General features: G+C 43.2%; 1 protein-coding gene across 5 annotated transcripts in view; it reads left to right on the top strand.

The window, feature by feature from the left end:
* The window catches only part of PPP2R5C (protein phosphatase 2 regulatory subunit B'gamma), a 2,766,797-nt gene that overhangs the window by 2,112,395 nt on the left and 634,311 nt on the right, over window positions 1-20,091 (top strand). For all 5 annotated transcript variants that reach the window (XM_044074548.1, XM_044074546.1, XM_044074547.1 and 2 more), the window contains 2 exons: window positions 4,624-4,751; window positions 5,104-5,205. In XM_044074548.1, the coding sequence (XP_043930483.1) occupies window positions 4,624-4,751; window positions 5,104-5,205 (230 nt within the window). The remainder of the gene's footprint in view (window positions 1-4,623; window positions 4,752-5,103; window positions 5,206-20,091) is intronic.

The following is a 20,091-nucleotide window of genomic DNA, read 5'->3' as shown; positions in this document are numbered from 1 at the left end:
TCGGTGGTCTGGTACTTCAATAAACAGGGGGTCACCAGATCTTACCCCCTTTGTTGCAAAGCCATGAGAGTGTGTGAATGGACGATCACCAACGGCCGGTTTCTGGTTGCGGACAGGCTCAGCAGATATATCCTGATGTCTTATGAGTGGTCTCTGAATCCTACAGTAGCTGAACAGGTGTTTGACAAGTGGGTTCAGCCTTGCTGTGATCTTTTTGCATCTCCTTCCAAAACAAAATGCAGCAAGTTCTTCTCTCTGAATCCCCCTCAGGGAGAAGCCACCAGAGACGCTCTGATTCATGCTTGGCCTCCCGATCTTCTGTATGCTTATCCTACTCTACCCTTGATACCAACGTTTCTTCAGAAAGCTCGCAGGCTGGGGAGTTTTGTAATCCTTATTGCCCAATTCTGGCCTCGCCAAGTCTGGTTTCCCTCTCTGTGGTCTCATCTGGTGGCTCCACCATGGATATTGAATCCAGTTGCGGATCTCATTTCTCACCTATCAGGGTTTCCCCATCCAAACCTGGACAGTCTAAAGCTCACTGCTTGGTTCCTCCAGTTCCCATGATTATCAGGACTCCCGGTATATCTTCCCCTGTTAAAAGAATTGTGGTGGCAGCTCATAAGTCTTCCACCAGGAAGGTATACTATAGCAAGTGGAAACATTTTTCTATATGGGCTTCGCAGCATGCATTGGATCCTTTTACTGCTCCAGTTTCTGCGGTGTTGGAGTTCTTATCAGGGATTTTTCAACAAGGTGCCAGTTCCTCCCCAGTCAAAGTTCAGCTGGCTGAAATTTCCACTTTTCGTGTGGGGGACAATAGGGCTTCCTTAGCATCTTCTGAGCTTTGCAAGACCTTCCTTACAGGTACCTTTCTTCTGAGACCCGTAGTGAAGGATCCTACGCCTCTGTGGGATCTTACATTAGTGCTTCAGGCTTTAGTTTTGCCCTCCTTTGAACCTGCAGCTTTGGTGGATTTGCAATTTCTGTCATGGAAGACTGCATTCTTAGTTGCCATTACTTCTGCCAGGAGAGTGTCCGAACTTCAAGCAGTATCGATAAAGGCCCCTTATATGATTTTCCATAAGGACAGTGTGTCTTTGCATACTAACCCAACTTTTCTTCCCAAGGTAGCTTCAGAGGCCAACATTAACCAAATGATCAATCTCCCAGTCTTCTTTCCTAATTTTTAAAATAAGTGAGAATATAAATTGCATTTGTTGGATGTCCATAGAAAGTTACATTTCTATTTGCACAGGACAAAATCATTTCATAAATCTGACCAACTTTTCGTTTTCTTATTCCAGACCCTTTTTAGGGAAACCAGTATCCAAAGTTACTATTGCCCGTTGGATTTCCCATTGTATTATCCAGGCATATTCTGTCAGGGGGATTTCCCTGCCAGGTCAGGTAAAAGCACATTCTACGAGATCTATGGCCATTTCAGCAGCTTTTTGGTCCAATATTTCGCTGGATGATATTTGTTCTGCAGCTACTTGATCCTGCTCTCATACCTTCATTTCATGTTATAAATTGGACATCATGTCCAGGAACAGGGCATCCTTTGGCTCCGCCATGCTCCGGAATATCCTTCCATGAGGGCCTCCCAGGTGTATAGTAGCTGGGAACTCTGTCCCACAGGCTGAAGAACAAATGAAGACAGCTACTTCAGGTAAAGAAGTTATGTACTCACCTTCAACCATCCCTCGGCCTTGTCTGAACTGTTGTTGGCTCTATATATATATATATATATATATATATATATATATATATATATACCAGAAAAAAAATTCTGAGCAAAGAGCAGGACAAAGGATATTCCGAAGGTGTTCAAATTATGCTCTTTGCTCAGAAAATTTTTTTCTGGTAGTGACAAGGTCCTGTTGGGGTCAGGTGTGAGTAATGGATTGGGCAGCAAACTCGATCTGAAGTGAGGAAGGAGACAGGGACATTGTGGGTAAAAGGAGGAGCTTTGAACTCCGATCAGATGCTGGATATGCAGCCGAGTCGGATCCGATACGGATCCGTAACCCACAGGTTGAAGACAAATGAAGAACTACTACTTAGATGGGGCGTTATGGTGAGTACATAGCTTCTTTTTATCAAGCATCCCTATATCTAATATCCTTGACAGGCATCCCTCCCCATCAGTGAGCTCAGAGTAGAAGATTACTGTTTTCCTGAAGAAGGTAGCCATCCAAGAAGGCCAACCAGACCAGAAAGGCTGAGACTATTACTGAGATTCTTCTGAAGCCAAAAATGACTCAAGACATAAGGCCAATTCTGGATCTCCATAACCTGAACAGTTTCATAATGAAAGTAAAATTATGGGTAGTCTTGATGCATACCATCTTCCCATGTCTATCAACACAAGACAAGATATGGTGTTTAGACCTTTAAGATGTATTTTCACACAAAAATTTCACAGAGATCAACTATGTTCGTGTAAATGTAGGTAGGAACTAATAACAACCTGTTCATAATGCTACCCTTCATTCTCATTACAGCCCTCTCTGTTTACAAAACACATAGCAGCAGTAGTTGATCACTAGAGTATGCAAGGCATGAATGTGTTTCCCTGTTTAGATTAACTTCCACTACACCTTTTAGGAATGTGCAATCAGAGTAGGTGTGAGTGACCAGGCTCTTCCATCATCTGGGCATTTCATCATTACAGTGAACTTGCCACTTACCCTGACCCAATGGATGTCCTCCTTCAGGTATGTTTTGGGTACTGTGCATTGTTGGACCATTCTTGAACTGGATGAAGTAGACTTCAGCCAGTGACATAGTTTCTACATTCATGGAAGTTCCACAACCTCTTTCTTTAAAATTATGGACTGTATGGCAGCTTTCATTTCCATAGAGCTGGATACATTGCTGCATGCAATTCTTTTCCAAGTTCCTTTGGGCTTTAGTGATGCCAACACAAGCAGCCACTATTCCTTCAGAATTACCTTATCATGCTGGTGCAAGCAGCACGTTTGATGGCTACACTCCTCCAGCTTAGAAGTAGGCAAGTCCCCCTCACAGTCTACAAATGGGCATGTCCACACTATGGATGTGTTACCCTAGGTTGGTTTATTTGTGCCATAGTGGAAAGGCAAGTGGGTATTCAGAATCACCATGGCTCACAGCATTGGGGGGGGGGGTACTTCAGCTACCTTCCTGAGGTATGCAGCAGTATGGGACATTTGAGCAATAGCCATGTGGGCATCCATGAACACCTGTGCCAGACATTATAAACTAGATAATGCTTCAGGACGTTTGTCCTCCATAGCTACTGTTAGAAAAAGCATGTAAGCATAGCAGGTCACCCACCAAGAGAGCTTGGTACTCTTGTCAGATAAAAATGTTGTGTTGTCATGTTTAAGAAGTGGGAGATTTATGGTAATGGATTTTGGTGATCCTTCCCTTTTCCAGACCCAGGTTTACTTGCCCTTAGCAAGAACTTAGCATTAAGTCTGTTATACAAATTATGTCTCTCTGTTACTACTTGACTCCTGTATTTGTAAGGCTGTCTAGCAGTATGCCAATAAGAACTGGAGAACTGGGAGCAAAGAAGCTTCATGGAAACATTACAATAAAACCACTGATGATGTTCTGGGGCCCTTCTGCCTGTGGTACATAGTCCTGTTGATTACTGAGGATGTCACACTTCTTAAAGATCTGTGATTATGTTGGATATAACTCCCATACGTATCACCACAGAAAGGTTGTTTACTGCTAACAACCTTTGATTTGATTTGTTGTCAGTAGTAAATGCTTTGTTTAGTTTGAAAACTTCAACCAAGACCAGTCCGAGAGACCATGAAGGTACAGCTACACATAACACCATTTTCTCAGCTACCTTACTCACAAAGGGAAGGTTTTTGATGTAGCATGGTAGTTTCCCAAGTCTTGAAGACCTGAAGTAGGTTTCTCAAGGATTGCTATAACTAAGGGCTCTTTAAATTCAAATGGAAATACTTCCATTTGCAAAGCATCATTGCAGTCTGGAAGGTAACTGGACTTGAAACTTTTAAGCAAGGTATAATCAGAGACTAGGTGGTCCAGGATCAAGCCCACTGCAAGCCAGACAAAATTTTGAAACCATCTTTGTGGTCTCCTCTTAGTATATGTAATACAAGATTTGTCAGTAAAATTCCAAGGTTCAGGTTTCATAATTTGCTTATGATAATTTGTGCCTCCTCCCACAAAAAAAAAAAAACATTTTTGTCAAGAGTATATTGTCTGAAGTGAGGCACCCACCCCCACCCCAATGCGCACACACACTATTTTATCTGTGACAAAGTAAGCAGCATAACATTGCATCCAAGTGCAGGGACTAACTTCGGAAGTCTGCATTTAATACGTTTATTTAGAAAACAGGAGTGTTTCAGGGCCATGATGAAAATGTCTTCATTTGGGAGGTGGAATGAGTACACTATGAACATGTGAAAAGTTAGATACAACTGTTTATATGTTGTGAAGATTGATTTATCTCTGTACATCATTTGGGACAAAAGAGTTTGTTTAATTGAATGCTTTTTTTAGCTGTTTAATGAATTTAAAATAAGATGATTATTGTTATTGAATTGTTGCTGTTATGCATATTAATTGAAATTCTGTTCTTTTTTTTAGGTGGCTGAACGAGCATTATATTATTGGAATAATGAATACATTATGAGCTTAATTAGTGATAATGCTGCAAAAATTTTACCTATTATGTTCCCATCTTTGTATCGCAATTCAAAGACACACTGGAACAAGTAAGAAGTTAAGCTGTAGAATCAGACATTTTGTTTACAAATTTGTCCACTTCAAAAGCTTGTAAGTTAAGCTGTCGTATACATATTTATACTGTGTAATCTGTTGAACTTTTTGGCACAAAAGTAGTAACCTTTATGTTAGCCTGAAAATACTGCCAAGATTGAGTAGTCTTAAACCTAAAGTATCAACTAGCCTTTTAGCAAATTAATAGATGTAACTAATCTAAGTTATTACATTTGAGACTTGATTAATCTGAGTTGTTACATTTGAAACTTCGTACCATATTAAAAGTTTTATAACATGCAGCTACAGTTTGAGCTCTAGCTGATACTTTTTTATTGAAACTTACAGGACAATACATGGCTTAATATATAATGCTTTGAAACTCTTCATGGAGATGAATCAAAAACTATTTGATGACTGCACCCAGCAATTCAAAGCAGAAAAACAGAAGTACGTTTCAGCTTCTTCAAGTTTGTAAGCTTACATCTAACACAGTGGGTAATGATTTTTTTTATGCAGCTGTTATATGTGCTGGTAAAATTCGAAGGTGAATGTGACAGTACTCTCAACTGGGTCCATTTGCAGCAAATTTTTGGGAATATATATACTAGGTTTTACTGGTCGTGCTTTCCTTCATCACATCACAGCATTAGAACTTTTATATATTTTTCTGTCAAGTGCTTGAACTGAAATGTGAATAGTTTGCCTTTTATGGCATGCACAATGTGAATACTCTAGACGGTAAGTATTTTTATTTTTCAAATTTTTGATCCTTGTGTGCTGTTTATGAAATGCCAGATCAGTTTCTTCTCTAAGGGCCATTATTTCTTCATCACTGAGCAGATGAAATGTACATAAACACTGACATTTAGTTATGATTATTTTAGTTCGCTATTGCTAAAGCTGTCCTAGCCGAAGAACACTGTGAATAATGCACTTTTATGCTTAGACAAACCATTCACTGTGCTTGTGGTTGCATGTAGATTTTTAATATATTGATGCATTAATATGCCAACATGGCTTTTGCCCTTCACATAGCACCACTACTGCCTCTCTGTCCTTCCACAATACAGTAAATCACCTGAGGCAGGAAGATAACCTAGTCACTTCCACATTTCCTGGATTTATCAAAAACATTCGATCTGATGTCATTTTCATTCTTCCTCGACCTTTGGGTTTCGGATCTGACCTCTGATCCAACTCAGCTGCCTTGCAAAAGCCTAGGCTGTGAAGCAGCTCCTCCCCTACCCATAATACCTTACTGCCCCCCCACCCCCCACCCCCAGTTACCTTAGATCTCATTTACCACTCCTAGAAGCATCACAGTCTGTTGTCTCAAGCTCTGGTGATAAAGAGAAATTATTTTCTTCATTCATAAGTTGTTTTTCTTTTGTTTTGTTTTGTTTTTTGTGTAGCCTCCCTTACGCTGTTCTGTACCCTACCGTCTGACACTGTTATATATATAGAAGGAAAAAAAAGCACTAGTTTAGTTTATCTGAGGATCTCATGCAGGCCACCTTCCAGAGCATCTTCTGTCAGGTCTACCCACAGTCTTTCGAAGTCAGAGGTGGACAGATTGATGAGGCAGTTCCTTCAGATGTAGATCTAGATGGGGGTCTTACCAGCCCTGGCCCTTCCTGGGACCATGGGCAGAGAGTCTCCCTTTTAGCTCCTTCTCTGACCTGACTTGCTGCTTTGGAGCCCTCAGATCCAAGTGCCCCGAGTGCCGAAGTGTCTGAGCCTGTATGGATCTCACTTCGAACCTAGCACCTTTCCTGACCTGCTATGTCAGACCAAAGCGGCTCCCAGAGCTGAAGCCTCAATGTCTGCTCTGAGGGGTTGACCTCGACTCTGAAGTTTTTGAAGCTGTTGCCCCTTGGAGTATCGGCGATTGACAGTTTGGCTGCGGCTTGCCTCTCGGAGCAGAGAGCTGGAGGAGTTTGGGATACTCTGTCCTGGTATTTTCGGCTCCAGGAGGATGATCTTGGGCTTCTCTGGCCCATTCTGCTTCCGAGGTCATGGAGAAGGGTCCTCTCCATCCTTAGGAGATCCTCTGCTCCCAGCCTTTCTGATCCACTTCTCACCCCCCTTGGAGACTGTTTTTGAGATCTCACCAAAGCCCCAGCAAAGCCTGCAAGTAATTCCACCTTTAGAACCCCAAATCTCTTCTGATGTCTCGCCAGAAGAGAAGGTGCAAAAGGAGGCACCTGGATTCCCCAGAGGAATCTGTCACAGAAGATGCCAATTTCGAAGGAGGGGAAGAGTCCCCCAGATAACTTCTCCTTTGGAGACATCTTGGCAATTCTGCACCGAAGAGGTGGATGGTCTTCCCGAAACCCTACCCCGGAGGAATTGGTGTTCTTGGAGGCTTTCGGGTCTTGCCTGTCTATATCTTGGATGCCCCCCCCCCCTGCTGATGCTGTTGTTGATCTAGTATCAAGCATAGCTTGGAAGGATCCGGACACGGTAGAACGTGTACCCATGCATGCAGACAAAATCCTATATGCTGCCCCTGACCAACTCCATTATGGGAATGGGAATCTCTGTAGATGCCAGGGTTGTTGCAGCAGCCACCAAGAAGAAGCTGGCCCAAGAAAGCACCTCTGTCCACCCCCCCCCCCCAAACAGGGGAGTCTAGGGCTATGGACAGATTCGGTAAGAGAGTTTATGCCTCATCTACCTTCACATTACGAGCCTTAAACTACCTTTCCCATTTTACTAGGCTACAGAGGGATTTAATCAAAGAACTCTCTAGCTCGGTCCCAAAGTCCATGTCTAATGAGGAAAGGAAATCCTTCTCCTCCAGATTGGCCACTCTATAGTCAGTTTACAATACGTTCACGAGGTTAATCGCCCATGTGGCAGAAGGTACTTCAAGAGCCGCCGGTTCTGGCATTGCCATTAGTTGTCTTGCCTGGAAGCGGCTGTGTGACTTTGCAGAACCGTTCAAGTCATCTTTCGTCAATGCCCCTTTTGATGGATCATCTTTGGGCCCACTATTAGAAAGACACTCTCCTGTAGTGAGAAAGATGGAAAGACCTTGTCTGCCATCGGAATATGTTTTTCTACCCCCAAAGATCCTTTTCCCGGAATCAGCAGGGGGGGGGACTGCAGTTCAGGAAATTTCTGGGTCCTTTTCAGGAGTGGCAGGGAGAGTACCACCCCTCAGAGGCAGAGGGGGAAATGGTTAATGAAAGATGCCACCCACGCTGCCGAGCGGGGCCCTTTCAGCACTCCTGAGAGGTTGCCTAGCTGTCCTTCACTGGAGGCAGTCGGGGGGGGGGGTGCTTATCCTTGCAACCAGAAGCCTGGTTAGCCATCACAAAAGATTGGTAGGGGCAAAGGATTGTATCCAGGGGATACTACATTCACTTTTCAAAACCCCAGCCAACCAATGACTTCTCTCCTGGATCTTCCACTTAGTCAGAGAGAGGCAGCAGAAGCTGCTACAAAAAAGTCATCCAGAAGGTCCCGCCAGATCAGATCGGATCGAGCATTTACTCAAGATTCTTTTTAGTACCAGAAATGACAGGGGACCTCAGGCCCATCTTGAAATTCGACACCCCTGATCAAGTCATTAAAAAACAAAGTTCAAGATGGTCACAGTCCATTCTACCTCTTTTGAAAATGAACGACTGGATGTGCTCAGTGGACCTGAAGGATATGTACTACCACATCAAAATGGGCAGGTGCTCCAGAAGGTACCTACGCTTCAGGCTGGTAGCCAGCCATTATCAGTTCAGAGCGCTTCCCTTTGGTCTCACCACAGCACCCAGGATGTTCACCAAATGCATGGCGGTAGTCTCAGCTCATCTCAAACTGCATGGATTCCACCTTTTTCTGTACCTAGACAACTGGCTCCTAACCACTCCAGTCAGGTATCTACTCACCCAAGCCAGGGACCATCTGTTACAGCTAGTTCCTACCTTGAACATGACAATCAGCATGCAAAATTCCCATATTCAGCCAGTTCAGAGCATAGATTTCATAGAGGCTTGTTTTGATACTACCAAGACCCTAGCATTCCTTACTCTGGAAAGGATTTCAATTCTAGACTACGTGTCAGACAAATCTTAGGCAATCACAGTTCCTCCAGCCAAACTAGTACTCAGGTCCCTGGGTTCCATGGCTGGCACCATAACTCTGTTACCAACAGCATGCCTAGAATTCTGCAGTGGACCTTAGCAGTCCAGTGGTCACTACTTCAACACCCCCTCAACTATCCAATCAAGCTAATCATGAGTGTGTAAGGATTTTCTCTGGTGGCTTCACTCTCCGGAGGTTCTTCAAGGGCGCCTTTTTGTTCTTCCTCTCCCAACCTCCACCTTGACCATGGTTGTCTGCCAGGTGGGGTGGGGGAGACATTTCCTGGTCACAGGAGACCAAACTGCATATCAGTGTCCTGGAGATGAGAGCAGTCCTTTTAGCATTGCAGGCATTTCACACATTCCTTCCTCCAGGGACTTTTGTGATACAAATAGTGGTCTGGTACATCAGCAGTCAAGGAGGAACCAGATCCTACCCCCTATGCTGAGAAGCAGTGAGAGTGTGGCAGTGGGCTATCTCTACCAACCACTTTTGATTGCAACACACATTCTGGGGGAGTGCATCATTCTAGCGGACAGGCTCAGCAGAGTCTTACTGATGCCTCGAGTGGTCCCTGAATCAGTCAGTGGTGAACATGATCTTCCACAAATGGGGTCAACCTTGCTGTGATCTCTTCACATCCCTGTACAACACGTGCAGCAGGTTCTTCACCTTGATCTCCCCTTAGGGACAGTAACCCTGGGATGATCTGGTCCATGCTTGACCTTCCGGGTTACGTTGCCTTTCTTCCTCTGCCCTTAATCCTCAAGTTTCTTCAGAAAGCGTTAAGGTTGAAGAACAAAGTGATCCTCATTGCCCCTTTTGGCCTCGGCAAATCTGGTTCACCTTTCTTTGCTGTCATCTGATTTGCCCTCAATGGACTCTCGAACATCGTCCCGATCTACTATCCCATCCATCAGAGTAAATTTATCCTGATCTCCCAGGTCTGAAACTAACTGCATTGTTTCTCCAATTCCAACAATGGCCAGATTTGCAAGACTTTTATCCCCATTTCTAAACATTCTAATCTTCTCCCACATATCTTTGACTAGAAGAATTTACAAGCACAAATGGAAAAGATTTTCTATTTGGGCTAAACAGCAGAAATTAGATCCTTTTACTACTCCTGTCCCAGCAGTCCTAGATTTTCTTGCTCATATTTTCTATGAGCGGAGTTGGCAGCCATTTCGAATTTTCATATCAGAAAAATGTATGGTTTTTGGCTTCATCTTCTCCCTCCTGTCAAAAATCCAACACCAGGTCTGACTGTGATTTTGCAGGCTCTGGTTCTTCTTCCCTTTGAATCCTCCACTAAATTATATTTGAAATTCTTATGAAAGACTGTTTTTCTGGTGGCTGTCACTTCTGCAAGAAGAGTGTCTGAATTGCAAGCTCTGTCCTGTAAATACCGTTACTTAATTTTTCACAAGGACAGAGTGACATATTATGTACTAATCCATCCTTTCTTCCCAAAGTTGCAACTGAGAACAATATAAGCCAATCTGTTAACTTAACAATATTTTTTCATAATTTCATAAACAAGGGAGAATGCACTCTGTCTGCTGGATGTTTCAAGACAGTTGCATTTTTATGTAGACAGAACTAAAGCTTTTCAGGAAATCTGACCAACTTTTCATATCTCTTTTGGATGCAAAAAAGAGTAAACCAGTTGTCAAGCCCACCTTAGCAAAATGGTTAAGGAATTGCATTTTGTTTGTTTATGAATCCAGAGGTGTTCTTTACCTCACAGAGTCAAATCTCACTCTACTAGATCTATGGCAACTTCCCAAGCCTTTTCAACTAAAGTTTCAATTGATGATATTTGTTCAGCTGCCTCATGATCTAATTCCCACCTAAATTTCCCACTACAAACTGGACATTGTGTCCAGAAATAGAGCTGCTTTTGGTTCTGCAGTGCTCCGGAATATCCTTCCATGAAGGCCATCCAGGGTTGTTGTAGCTGAGGACTGAAAATGACAACATCAGATAAAAAGGTTATGTACTTACCACAACATTCCATCTGTGTTGTCTTTTTCATTCTTCCTCGGCCCTCCCTCCTTCCCCCTGTCCTTTTGTGAATGACCTGACCGATATGTTTATAGGAACCTCTGTTCCTTGTTGAGCTCCTGTTTCTTTATTTCTTTTTTGGTAACTGTCAGTATTGATGTCCATTGCATTTATGATAATATTATTGGTAATGGTGGCAGCGCACTTGATCTGAGGTAACCAGGGGGAGTGAGGCGTTATGGGTAGGGAATGGGCTCGAGCTTAGGAGCCTAAGCTTTTGTAAGCATCCGAGTCAGGTTTAAAACCCACAGGTCAAGGAGGAATGAAAAAGATAACACAGATGGAATGTTATGGTAAGTACATAACTCCTTTAGTCCATCTCTCATAGTAAACTACTACAAACATTACTCTCCCTCAGTCTTTTCACCTCTACACTAAGATGGTTTATAAGACACAATGTATCTAGTGGCAAACGTGTTTCTAATCCTGCCTTCTCATAACTGTTGGTGCCCCTCAGGGCTTAGTCCTAGGTCCTCTCCTTTTCAGTATCTTTATATATAACCTTAACACCATACTGCAGTGGGGCAAGGGTCCCTCATTCATTATGCAGATGACACCACTTAATTCTGTTCCCCTACTAGCATGCTATTGTAAAAACTATTAACAATAACCCTTGTCCTCCTTGGAATATTTTTTTTAAATCTAATCTGTCCTGAATCCAAACAAAACAAAAATTTTACTTTTCATCTCGAACAATTCTGATCACAAAAATATTTTTTATACGTCATAAGTTTATAGGTATGCATTAGGGTAATGACCAGTAAGGGCTTTTTTAAGCCTACACATGCAGCCCACAAATTTGATTTATAATAGAAGTGATTTACTGACTTTATCTGTCAGACACACAGGCACCAGACTAGGGGTGAATTTCTGATTACCCAGCTATTGGTGCAAATTGTGCTTAAATGGGGTAGGGAGGAGCTCTGCTTCACAGCCTGTTCCAGAGAATGAGAATCTCTGAGAAACATATCTGTCTCCTGCAACATGTCCTGTTTATGTCACAAGCAAAATGTAGGTCTTTTGCACTAGTAGTTCTGATGCTGTTTGCTTTGCAGATGTGCAAAAAGTTCATCAAAACAAGGTCAAGGGGACAGCTTGTATGCCACGCAAAAATCAACTCAAAGTAGTCTGTATGATACCAAGTAAACTAGAAGGGGGTATGAGGCAATCAGAGAAGGACATTTGTTTTTACTCTGTATTCTTTTTGTAAGGAACCTTTGTGGACATTCCAGTTGCTGCTTGTGTCAGGTCAGGTACATACCAAAGAGGGGCATTAATTACACTTTGTGATAGATTTAATAAGGGCATTATACAGTGGTACGATGACCTCTCTGGACTTAGATGCTATGCTCTTACTTATAAGTTCAACAGCATGGAAGGATTTTCTTACTACCTTAGGCATATGTTGGTTGAAGGACAGGCTACTAGCTACACAAGTTCCCAGATCCCTGACCAGTGAATCATCTTTTGGGGGTGTTTTATTGATGACGCAAGTTACCCAGGGTGGCTGACTTCCCAAAAGGTACTATAATGCATTTCTTGGTATTGTGTTTTAAGCCATGGCTTTAGCACCAGGTGTGTGTGTTAGACCTTTCTAAAGGCTGTTCTTGTCTTGGGTTGGTTCAGTGACTGCTCCTGGTTTGCAGTCATCTGCAAATTTGGTTAGCCATAGGCTTTTGACATTGACATCCACTTCTTGGATGCCAAAGCCAAAGAGGAATGGGCCTAGCACAGAGCCCAGGTTAACTCCATTGGTGACAGGCTTCTCTGTGGAGGAGTCTCAACAGTCCTAACTTCTTGGGTGTTATCCATGAGCTAGTTAGCTATCCAGCGTTTTATAAAGGGGTTCATGCATAGTTCCATAAGTTTTTGACAGTGTCCGAATAGGATATTGTATCAAATGCTTTAGCCAGATCTAGGTAGGCAGTATGCAGTGTTTTCCCCTCATCCTTTGCGACCTTTTTAAAGAAGTCCACCAGGTTCGGTAAATATGCACTTCCTTTAGTAAAGCCATACTGGGATGGATCCAGAGTCTGGAGTTGTCCACTGTCCTTGTTGAAAATTTCCATAATTCTTTCCATGGCTTTGCAAATAACACTAGTCAGACTGTTGGTTCTTTAGTTTCCAGGATCTGTTGAAGGTCCTTGTTTATGAAGAGGGCTGACAGTCACAGTCTTCCATTCTTGTGGCTCAAAGCCTGTTTTAAGACTATAGTTAAATAGTGACTCCAGGGTCGTGATAAGTTGTATTTTAGACTGCTCAGAAGGTGTCCCAGGATGTTATTGGGGTACACTGAGACTGTGTTCTTGGCTTTATTGAGCACAGCTAGTACATGCTTCCTGGTTACAGTTGGAAGGATTATGTTCGAGTGTATTTCTTGGGAGATAGTTGGGGAGTATGTTGGAACTTAGAACTGAATTTGTCTGTTCACAGGTTTGCTACATCGGCAGGCTTGGTGAATATGACATCATTAACCACTAGTTAAGCACATTGCTGTGTGCTGCCCTTGAGGTTTCTAACATAGCTGAAGAAGGCCTCATGTTTATCTTTCACCTGGAAGGCTAGTTCAACGTCACAGTTGGCTTTGTTTGACCTAATTAGCCCTCTTAGTTTCCCATTTAGTCTGATTAGAGAGTTTTTAACTTTATGGGAATTGCCCTTCTTGATTTGTGCCTTAATTTGTTTCTTTTTGTTGCATAGTCTGTTTAATTTGGAATGCCACCAGGGCAGGTTGTTTTTGGAGCTAGTTCTCAGATTACTTCCAGTAGGTACAGCAGCCTCTATGCAGCTGTTGACATCTTTGTGCAAAGTTTCTGAGAGCAATTCAGCATAGGCTGTTGTGTTCTAGGGAGTTGGATGGGTGTTGAAGTTTGAAAAAACATCTTTTCAAAACAGTAGACTTGAGGTTGTCTTGCGTAGTAAATTAACTGTGGTTACCATAGATCTAAAATGTGTCTTACTCACCCAAATTGCTATTCTAAAACTAGGTCTCTACAAAGCAATCTCCCTACCTCACCATGCAGTCTGTACAGACTACTGCTCTTACATATCTATTAAAAACTCTGTCCTGCTAACAAATGCCAACTCCTCCCTTTTAACAAGACTAGAACAATGATATAGTGAAATAGCAAAATTTGCAACAGTCCTTCCAAGTAAAACCTGTCATTGCCTGGCACTCAGCCAAGTAAACTGGTTGGAATTTCTGAACTATTAAAAGTTCAATCATGATGTTCATCATGTTTCACTGTTGCAGTCATTACACTTGGGTTATCCTGCTGGCAGGCTACCTGCAGTCGGCCTGAATTCCAAAGTCCTGGTCCGGCATCAGTTGCTGTCGCCTCTTCCCTGACGTCAGTGTGCCAGGGGTATATAAGATGCAGCCGACGCCATTTTCTTCAGTCTTTCTTGCCGCACGGTGCCCGAAGCAAAAGCAGTTCGAAAGTGCTGGTTGGCCAAATCGAATTTCAGATCCAAAGTCTTCAATAAAGCTAAGTACCCCATTGGGGAAACTTTTTCTTGCTCCAGACCGATGTCAGTAAAAGTTAACAATTGTATTTCTTGTGGGAAGCAAATACCTCATAAGAATTTTCACTCTTACTGTGTTCCTTGCCTAGGCCCTGACCACGACGTTGCTAGTTGTCGGTTTTGTGCTAGATTCAACCAATGCACTATTAAGCGTCGGTTTGATTTTGCTTTACATTACTTTGGCTGAAGGTTTAACTATATAATGCCGTCGGAACAACCAATGACCGGAATTCATAAAAAGCGCAAGGACAAAGAAAAGGACAAGCATCCGAGGTCGAAAACCGACGACAAAGCCTCTTCTAGGCCAGTCGCCGGTTCTCAGTGAGGCGCTTTCGCAGCCCCTGACATCTGCTACCTCATAGCCACAGGCCGCCTCCGACTCCCACGTGGAGACAACTAGGACTCTGGAAACTCAAGGTATTGGGCCTACGGAAACTATTCCCTCAGATGGGTCCGGAGCCGCAGAGCAGGCATCGGCTTCTGAGGGTGTTTTCAGACCTACACAGCTTACTATCAAGACCACTTCAGCAGCCAAGGCAAAGTCTAAAACACCATTAAAGACAAAAAAAAAGTACAGCATTCTCCTGGACAGGCATCCATGCCAAAGAAACAGATGCTTAAAATGGCCGAGGACCTAATTACTTTGATCAGGGGTTCCCATCCCCCTCCTGATAAAAGGCCTAGGCAAGACATTGACTATGACTCCTCTGACCAGGTTTCTATTTCCTCTGATTCTTCTTCAGAACAGGGACATTCTCTTCCTCCCTATGAGGACTCTGACGCTGAAGAATCTATCCCTTCAGCCTCTCCTCCTGAGGATTACTCTTTTGGGGAATCCTTGCACACCATGAAGGGAGCATTTCCATTGGGAGAGCTAGGATTATTCAGAAATCAAGAAAAGGCTCAGAGACTTTCTTTTACTGCCTCAGGACAGGCCCCTTGCTATCCCCCCTGTACTAGATATTGTTGTTGATCTTTTTTCTGAATCCAGTTTGTCTCCTGATTCTTTACCCCCCTGCACCAGTCAAGCCAGATAGGTACTACAGGGTCCCAGATTCTCATAAATTTCTTTATAAAAACCCTGCTGCTGACCCAGAAACAATTTCTCAGGGTCCCAAAGGGGTCAAGGCTTCCACTGCAAAAACCCTGTTCCCTCTGATAGGGATTCTAGAGCACTGGATAGATGGGAGAAAAAAATATGTACCTCTGCTACATTAGCTGTAAGGGCTTTAAACTGCCAGTTTCACATGCTTAAATATCAACAATACCTAATGTCTTTGCTAAAACAGAAAATGTTTACAAGCTCAGAATGTCCTGAAAATAAGGAAATGCAGGATTTATTGCATGCAGCTGAACAAGTGGGAAAGCATACTTTGCAATGTGGTTTTGATTCATTAGAGGCTTCTTGCAGAGCCGCAGTTACAGGTTCTGTCATTCAAAGGCATGCTTGGTTAAAAGAACAAACGTTACCTGATCATGTTAAAGCAAAATTATTGGATGCTCCATTACAGCATGATACTTTGTTTGGTGTTAAGACAGAAGAGGTGTTAAAGAAAATGGAGGATAAAGCAAATTCAATGCAGACAGTAAAGGATTTCTTACAGGTTCAGCCACCCAGATTTAGCAGGAACTGGCCTTCAAAAAATTGGTCCTTTCCAGTGTCAGACAGGCCACAAAGAGGCAGATACAGACGCCCAAGAGGCAGATCTCGGCCCCAAGGCTCATACAGACCTAAACAGTTGGGTGCTTCAGCCCCCAAAGGCAGAGAAGACAAATCACAATCTTGTAGGAAACAGTCCCAATGACTTTCCCCTACCTATGCTAAGCACTTACCTTTTGGCAGCACCCTTAGGGGGAAAACTAGCACTTTTCTCACATAATTGGCACACGATCACCCAGGACAAATGGGTTCTGAATATTGTTTTTCAGGGTTACAGGTTCCACTTTCACACCCTACCAAGGCCAAAAGGTATGCCAGACCTGCCACACAATCAATGGGCAGAGGCACAAAAACAAATTTCTGCTCTCATGGACAATGAGCTATTCAAAAAGTACCACAGGAAGAGCAGGGGCAAGGATTTTTCTCAAGACTTTTCTTGGTACCCAGAAAGGATAATGCTTGGAGAACAATACTGGACCTGTCTACTCTAAATACTTTCCTGGACGTTCCAAAATTCAAAATGTTGACACTGCAGCAACTTCTACCCATGCTGGGCAAGAAGGCTTGGCTAGTTACTTTGGACCTCAAAGAGGCATTCCTGCATGTCCCAATCAGACAAACTTGCAGAAGATACCTCAGATTTATAGCTGGTTCAATGCATTACCAATTCTCTGCACTGCCCTTTGGCTTGTCTACTGCGCCCAGGGTCTTCACAAAATGCCTGGCACCAGTAATTGCTTTTTGCAGACAAAAAGGAATGCAAATATATCCCTACTTGGACAACTGCGTTATTCAGGCAGAGAGCAAGGACATTCTCCTAAAGCATCTGGCGTTTGTAGAAAGATTACTAATTTGCCTAGGGTACACAGTAAACGAAAAGAAATCAAAACTAGTGCCCTCTCAAGAGATAATATTCCTGGGTGCAAGCTTAAATACAACTGCCCAGATGGCTTATCTCATGCCAGACAAGCAAAGGCAACTGTCTCATTACTTTCAAATGATGGCAACAAAGACCCAGCTACCTGCAAGAAAAATTCTGCAGGCTTTGGGCTTCATGGCATCCTGCATCCTGCTAATTCCATATGCAAGACTGCATATGAGGAAGCTACAATGGTATGTAAAAAGTGTTTGGACTCAACATTGCCACAGCCTGGAAACAATAATACCTCTTATTCCCTGCCTGCAACAGGAGTTTCGATGGTGGGCACTGGCCTGTCACCACAACAAGGGACAGCCTTTCACTTTACCCACAGCCAGGCAGACACAACAGAAGCATCGGATTATGCCTGGTGGGCACACATTGCAGGAAAATGTATTCAGGGCACGTGGCCCGCGGACCAAATGCATCTTCATATCAATCAAAAAGAGATGCTAGCTGTACAGAATGCCCTGACAACCTTCAAGGATCTACTACATCCAGGACAACTATTGCTAAAGATGGACAATACTACAGTTATGTGGTACATAAACAAGCAAGGGGGCACACATTCCTACCCCCTCTGCAGGCAAGCCATGACTTTGTGGAACACAGCACTGACCTATCAAGTACATCTGCAGGCACAATTCCTGCCAGGAAAGAAAAATACTCTGGCAGATGAACTAAGCAGAAACCTCATGGACCCTCACGAGTGGAAACTAGATCCACAGGTCTTCAGCATGATAACAAGGAAATGGGGATGCCCAGACATGGATCCTTTTGCCTCCCCTCACAACTGCCAACTACAGAGATTCTGCACAAGGACTTATCACTCACAAGCATGGAAAGTGGATGCCCTATCATTCAGCTGGAAAACCCTAACAGTTTATGCCTTTCCACCACTGCCTCTCCTTCCCAAGGTACTCCTGAAAGTCAGACAGGAGAAGTCAAAAATGATTCTGATTGCCCCAGACTGGCCACGCCAGCACTGGTACCCAATCCTAAAGAGCTTGTCTCAAGGCCCAGCCTGGACTTTACCTCAAATTCCTCATCTACTGACTCAACAAAACAATCAGATCTTGCACAGCCAACTCAGAACCTTAAATCTGGCTGCATGGCAAATAATGTAGCCACTCGGAACACACCTCTCTCTAAAGCTGTTCTGGATGTCATTTTGGAAGTCAGGAGGCCCAGCACCAGGAAATCCTATACAGAAAAATGGAAAAGATTCTGTGCTTGGAACCAACACAAGGACTTGAACCACTTGTTCCAAATATTCCTCAGATTTTACAATACCTAACTGAGATGCTGGACAAAGGCCTATCCTTCTCATCAATTAAGATCCATGCCTCTGCTATTTCAGCTCATTACAATACGGAACCTCCTATTTTCTCACATTCACTGCTAAGACAGTACCTCAGAGGGGCAAAAAACATAAGACCACCAAGGAGAGCACCGATACCTACATGGGGCCTCAACTTTGTCTTGGAAAAGGTCATACTGCCTCCTTTTGAGGCAGCCAATACAGCTGATATTAAATTCTTATCATGGAAAACTGCTCTGCTCCTAGCAATAACTTCAGCAAGAAGAGTCTCAGAGTTACAGGCATTAATGGCAGTGGAACCTTTTATCATTTTTCATCCGGTCAGGGTTTCTCTAAGGACAAACCCAACATTTATGCCAAAGGTAGTATCCAGTGTGGCTCTTAACCAAACCATTCATTTGCCAACATTTTATCCAAATCCCCAGAATAAAGGGGAGAGACTTCTGCACTCTTTGGACATACACAGGCAGCTACGCTTCTACTTGGCCAAAACAAAAGCTTTCAGAAAAACTGAGCAACTGTTTGTAGCATATGTTGCAGCATCACAAGGAAAGGCCATCTCAAAGCAGACTATTTCAAAATGGATAGGACACTACATTCATTTCTGCTTTGCACAACATGGCAAGTCAGTGCCTAAGAATATTAGGCCACATTCTACCAGGGCAGCAGCCACTTCAGCAGCCTTTCTCAGAGGAGTACCAACCAATGAAATTTTGGAGGCTGCAACTTGGAGTTCAGTGCACACTTTTACCCAAGCATTATCACTTACCTCTTTACTCTAAATCCAGAGCAGGCTTTGCCACTGCAGTTCTGCAGGGCCTCATAGTCACTCCTAATCCTATTTAGACCCAGCCGCCCTACCTCAGCTTTGGGATTCAACCCAAGTGTAATGGCTGCAGCAGTGAAACACGAACATAGTACAGTTGTGTACCTACCATAAATATAGATGTTCGAGTGTATTCACTGTTGCCGTCCAGGTTACCCACCCTCCATCCCCCTTTCTTTGCTGGGGCTTATCTATACTTCTCTATCCTATACAACCTATGTGGTGTATTTACTTGTAGATGAAGGTATTGTTTTTATTTTACTGCATGTTTTTATAAGCATTATGTATTGCCTACCGTCTTGGGGGCACCTGACATCTGGGGCAAGAAAAACTGAAGAAAATGGCGTCTGCTGCATCTTATATACCCCTGGCGCACTGACGTCAGGGAAGAGGCAACAGCAACTGACACCAGACCAAGACTTTGGAATTCAGGCCGACTGCGGGTAGCCTGCCAGCAGGATAACCCAAGTGTAATGACTGCAACAGTGAATACACTCGCACATCTACATTTATGGTAGGTACACAACTGTACTTTATCGACTTTAACTGTCCCAAAGTATACTTCATCACCCAAACACTTGGCTGTTACTGAAGACAGTAATGTGGTACTGCTCCTTTGGATCTGTCAGGTCTAAGTAAGCTCAACTTGCCCAAGTCAGCAAACCAAACAGTAAACATGGTGAAGCAAAAGTATTCATCATATGTATCCAAATGTTGGAATACTCTCCTAGAGCACCTACGACAAGTCATAAATCCAAAATATTTCAAAACAAACCTTAGGACTCACCACTTGGATTCCAAACTTGCTCTTGTCACTCTTCTCCTGGCTAAATGTTACATCTCTCCATCTGCCGTTATCTGTGGTTTCTTTTTTGTCTACTTGCATAATCTAAGCTTCTGGGATTTCATCTGAAGACCCAGTAGCTTATCAT

Source organism: Protopterus annectens, chromosome 6.part0, assembly GCF_019279795.1.
Source record: "Protopterus annectens isolate FY-2018-M chromosome 6.part0, PAN1.0, whole genome shotgun sequence".
NCBI classification, from domain to species: Eukaryota; Metazoa; Chordata; order Ceratodontiformes; family Protopteridae; genus Protopterus; species Protopterus annectens.
The sequence above is the reverse complement of the archived record's forward strand: the minus strand, read 5'-3'. Positions and strand labels throughout refer to the sequence as shown.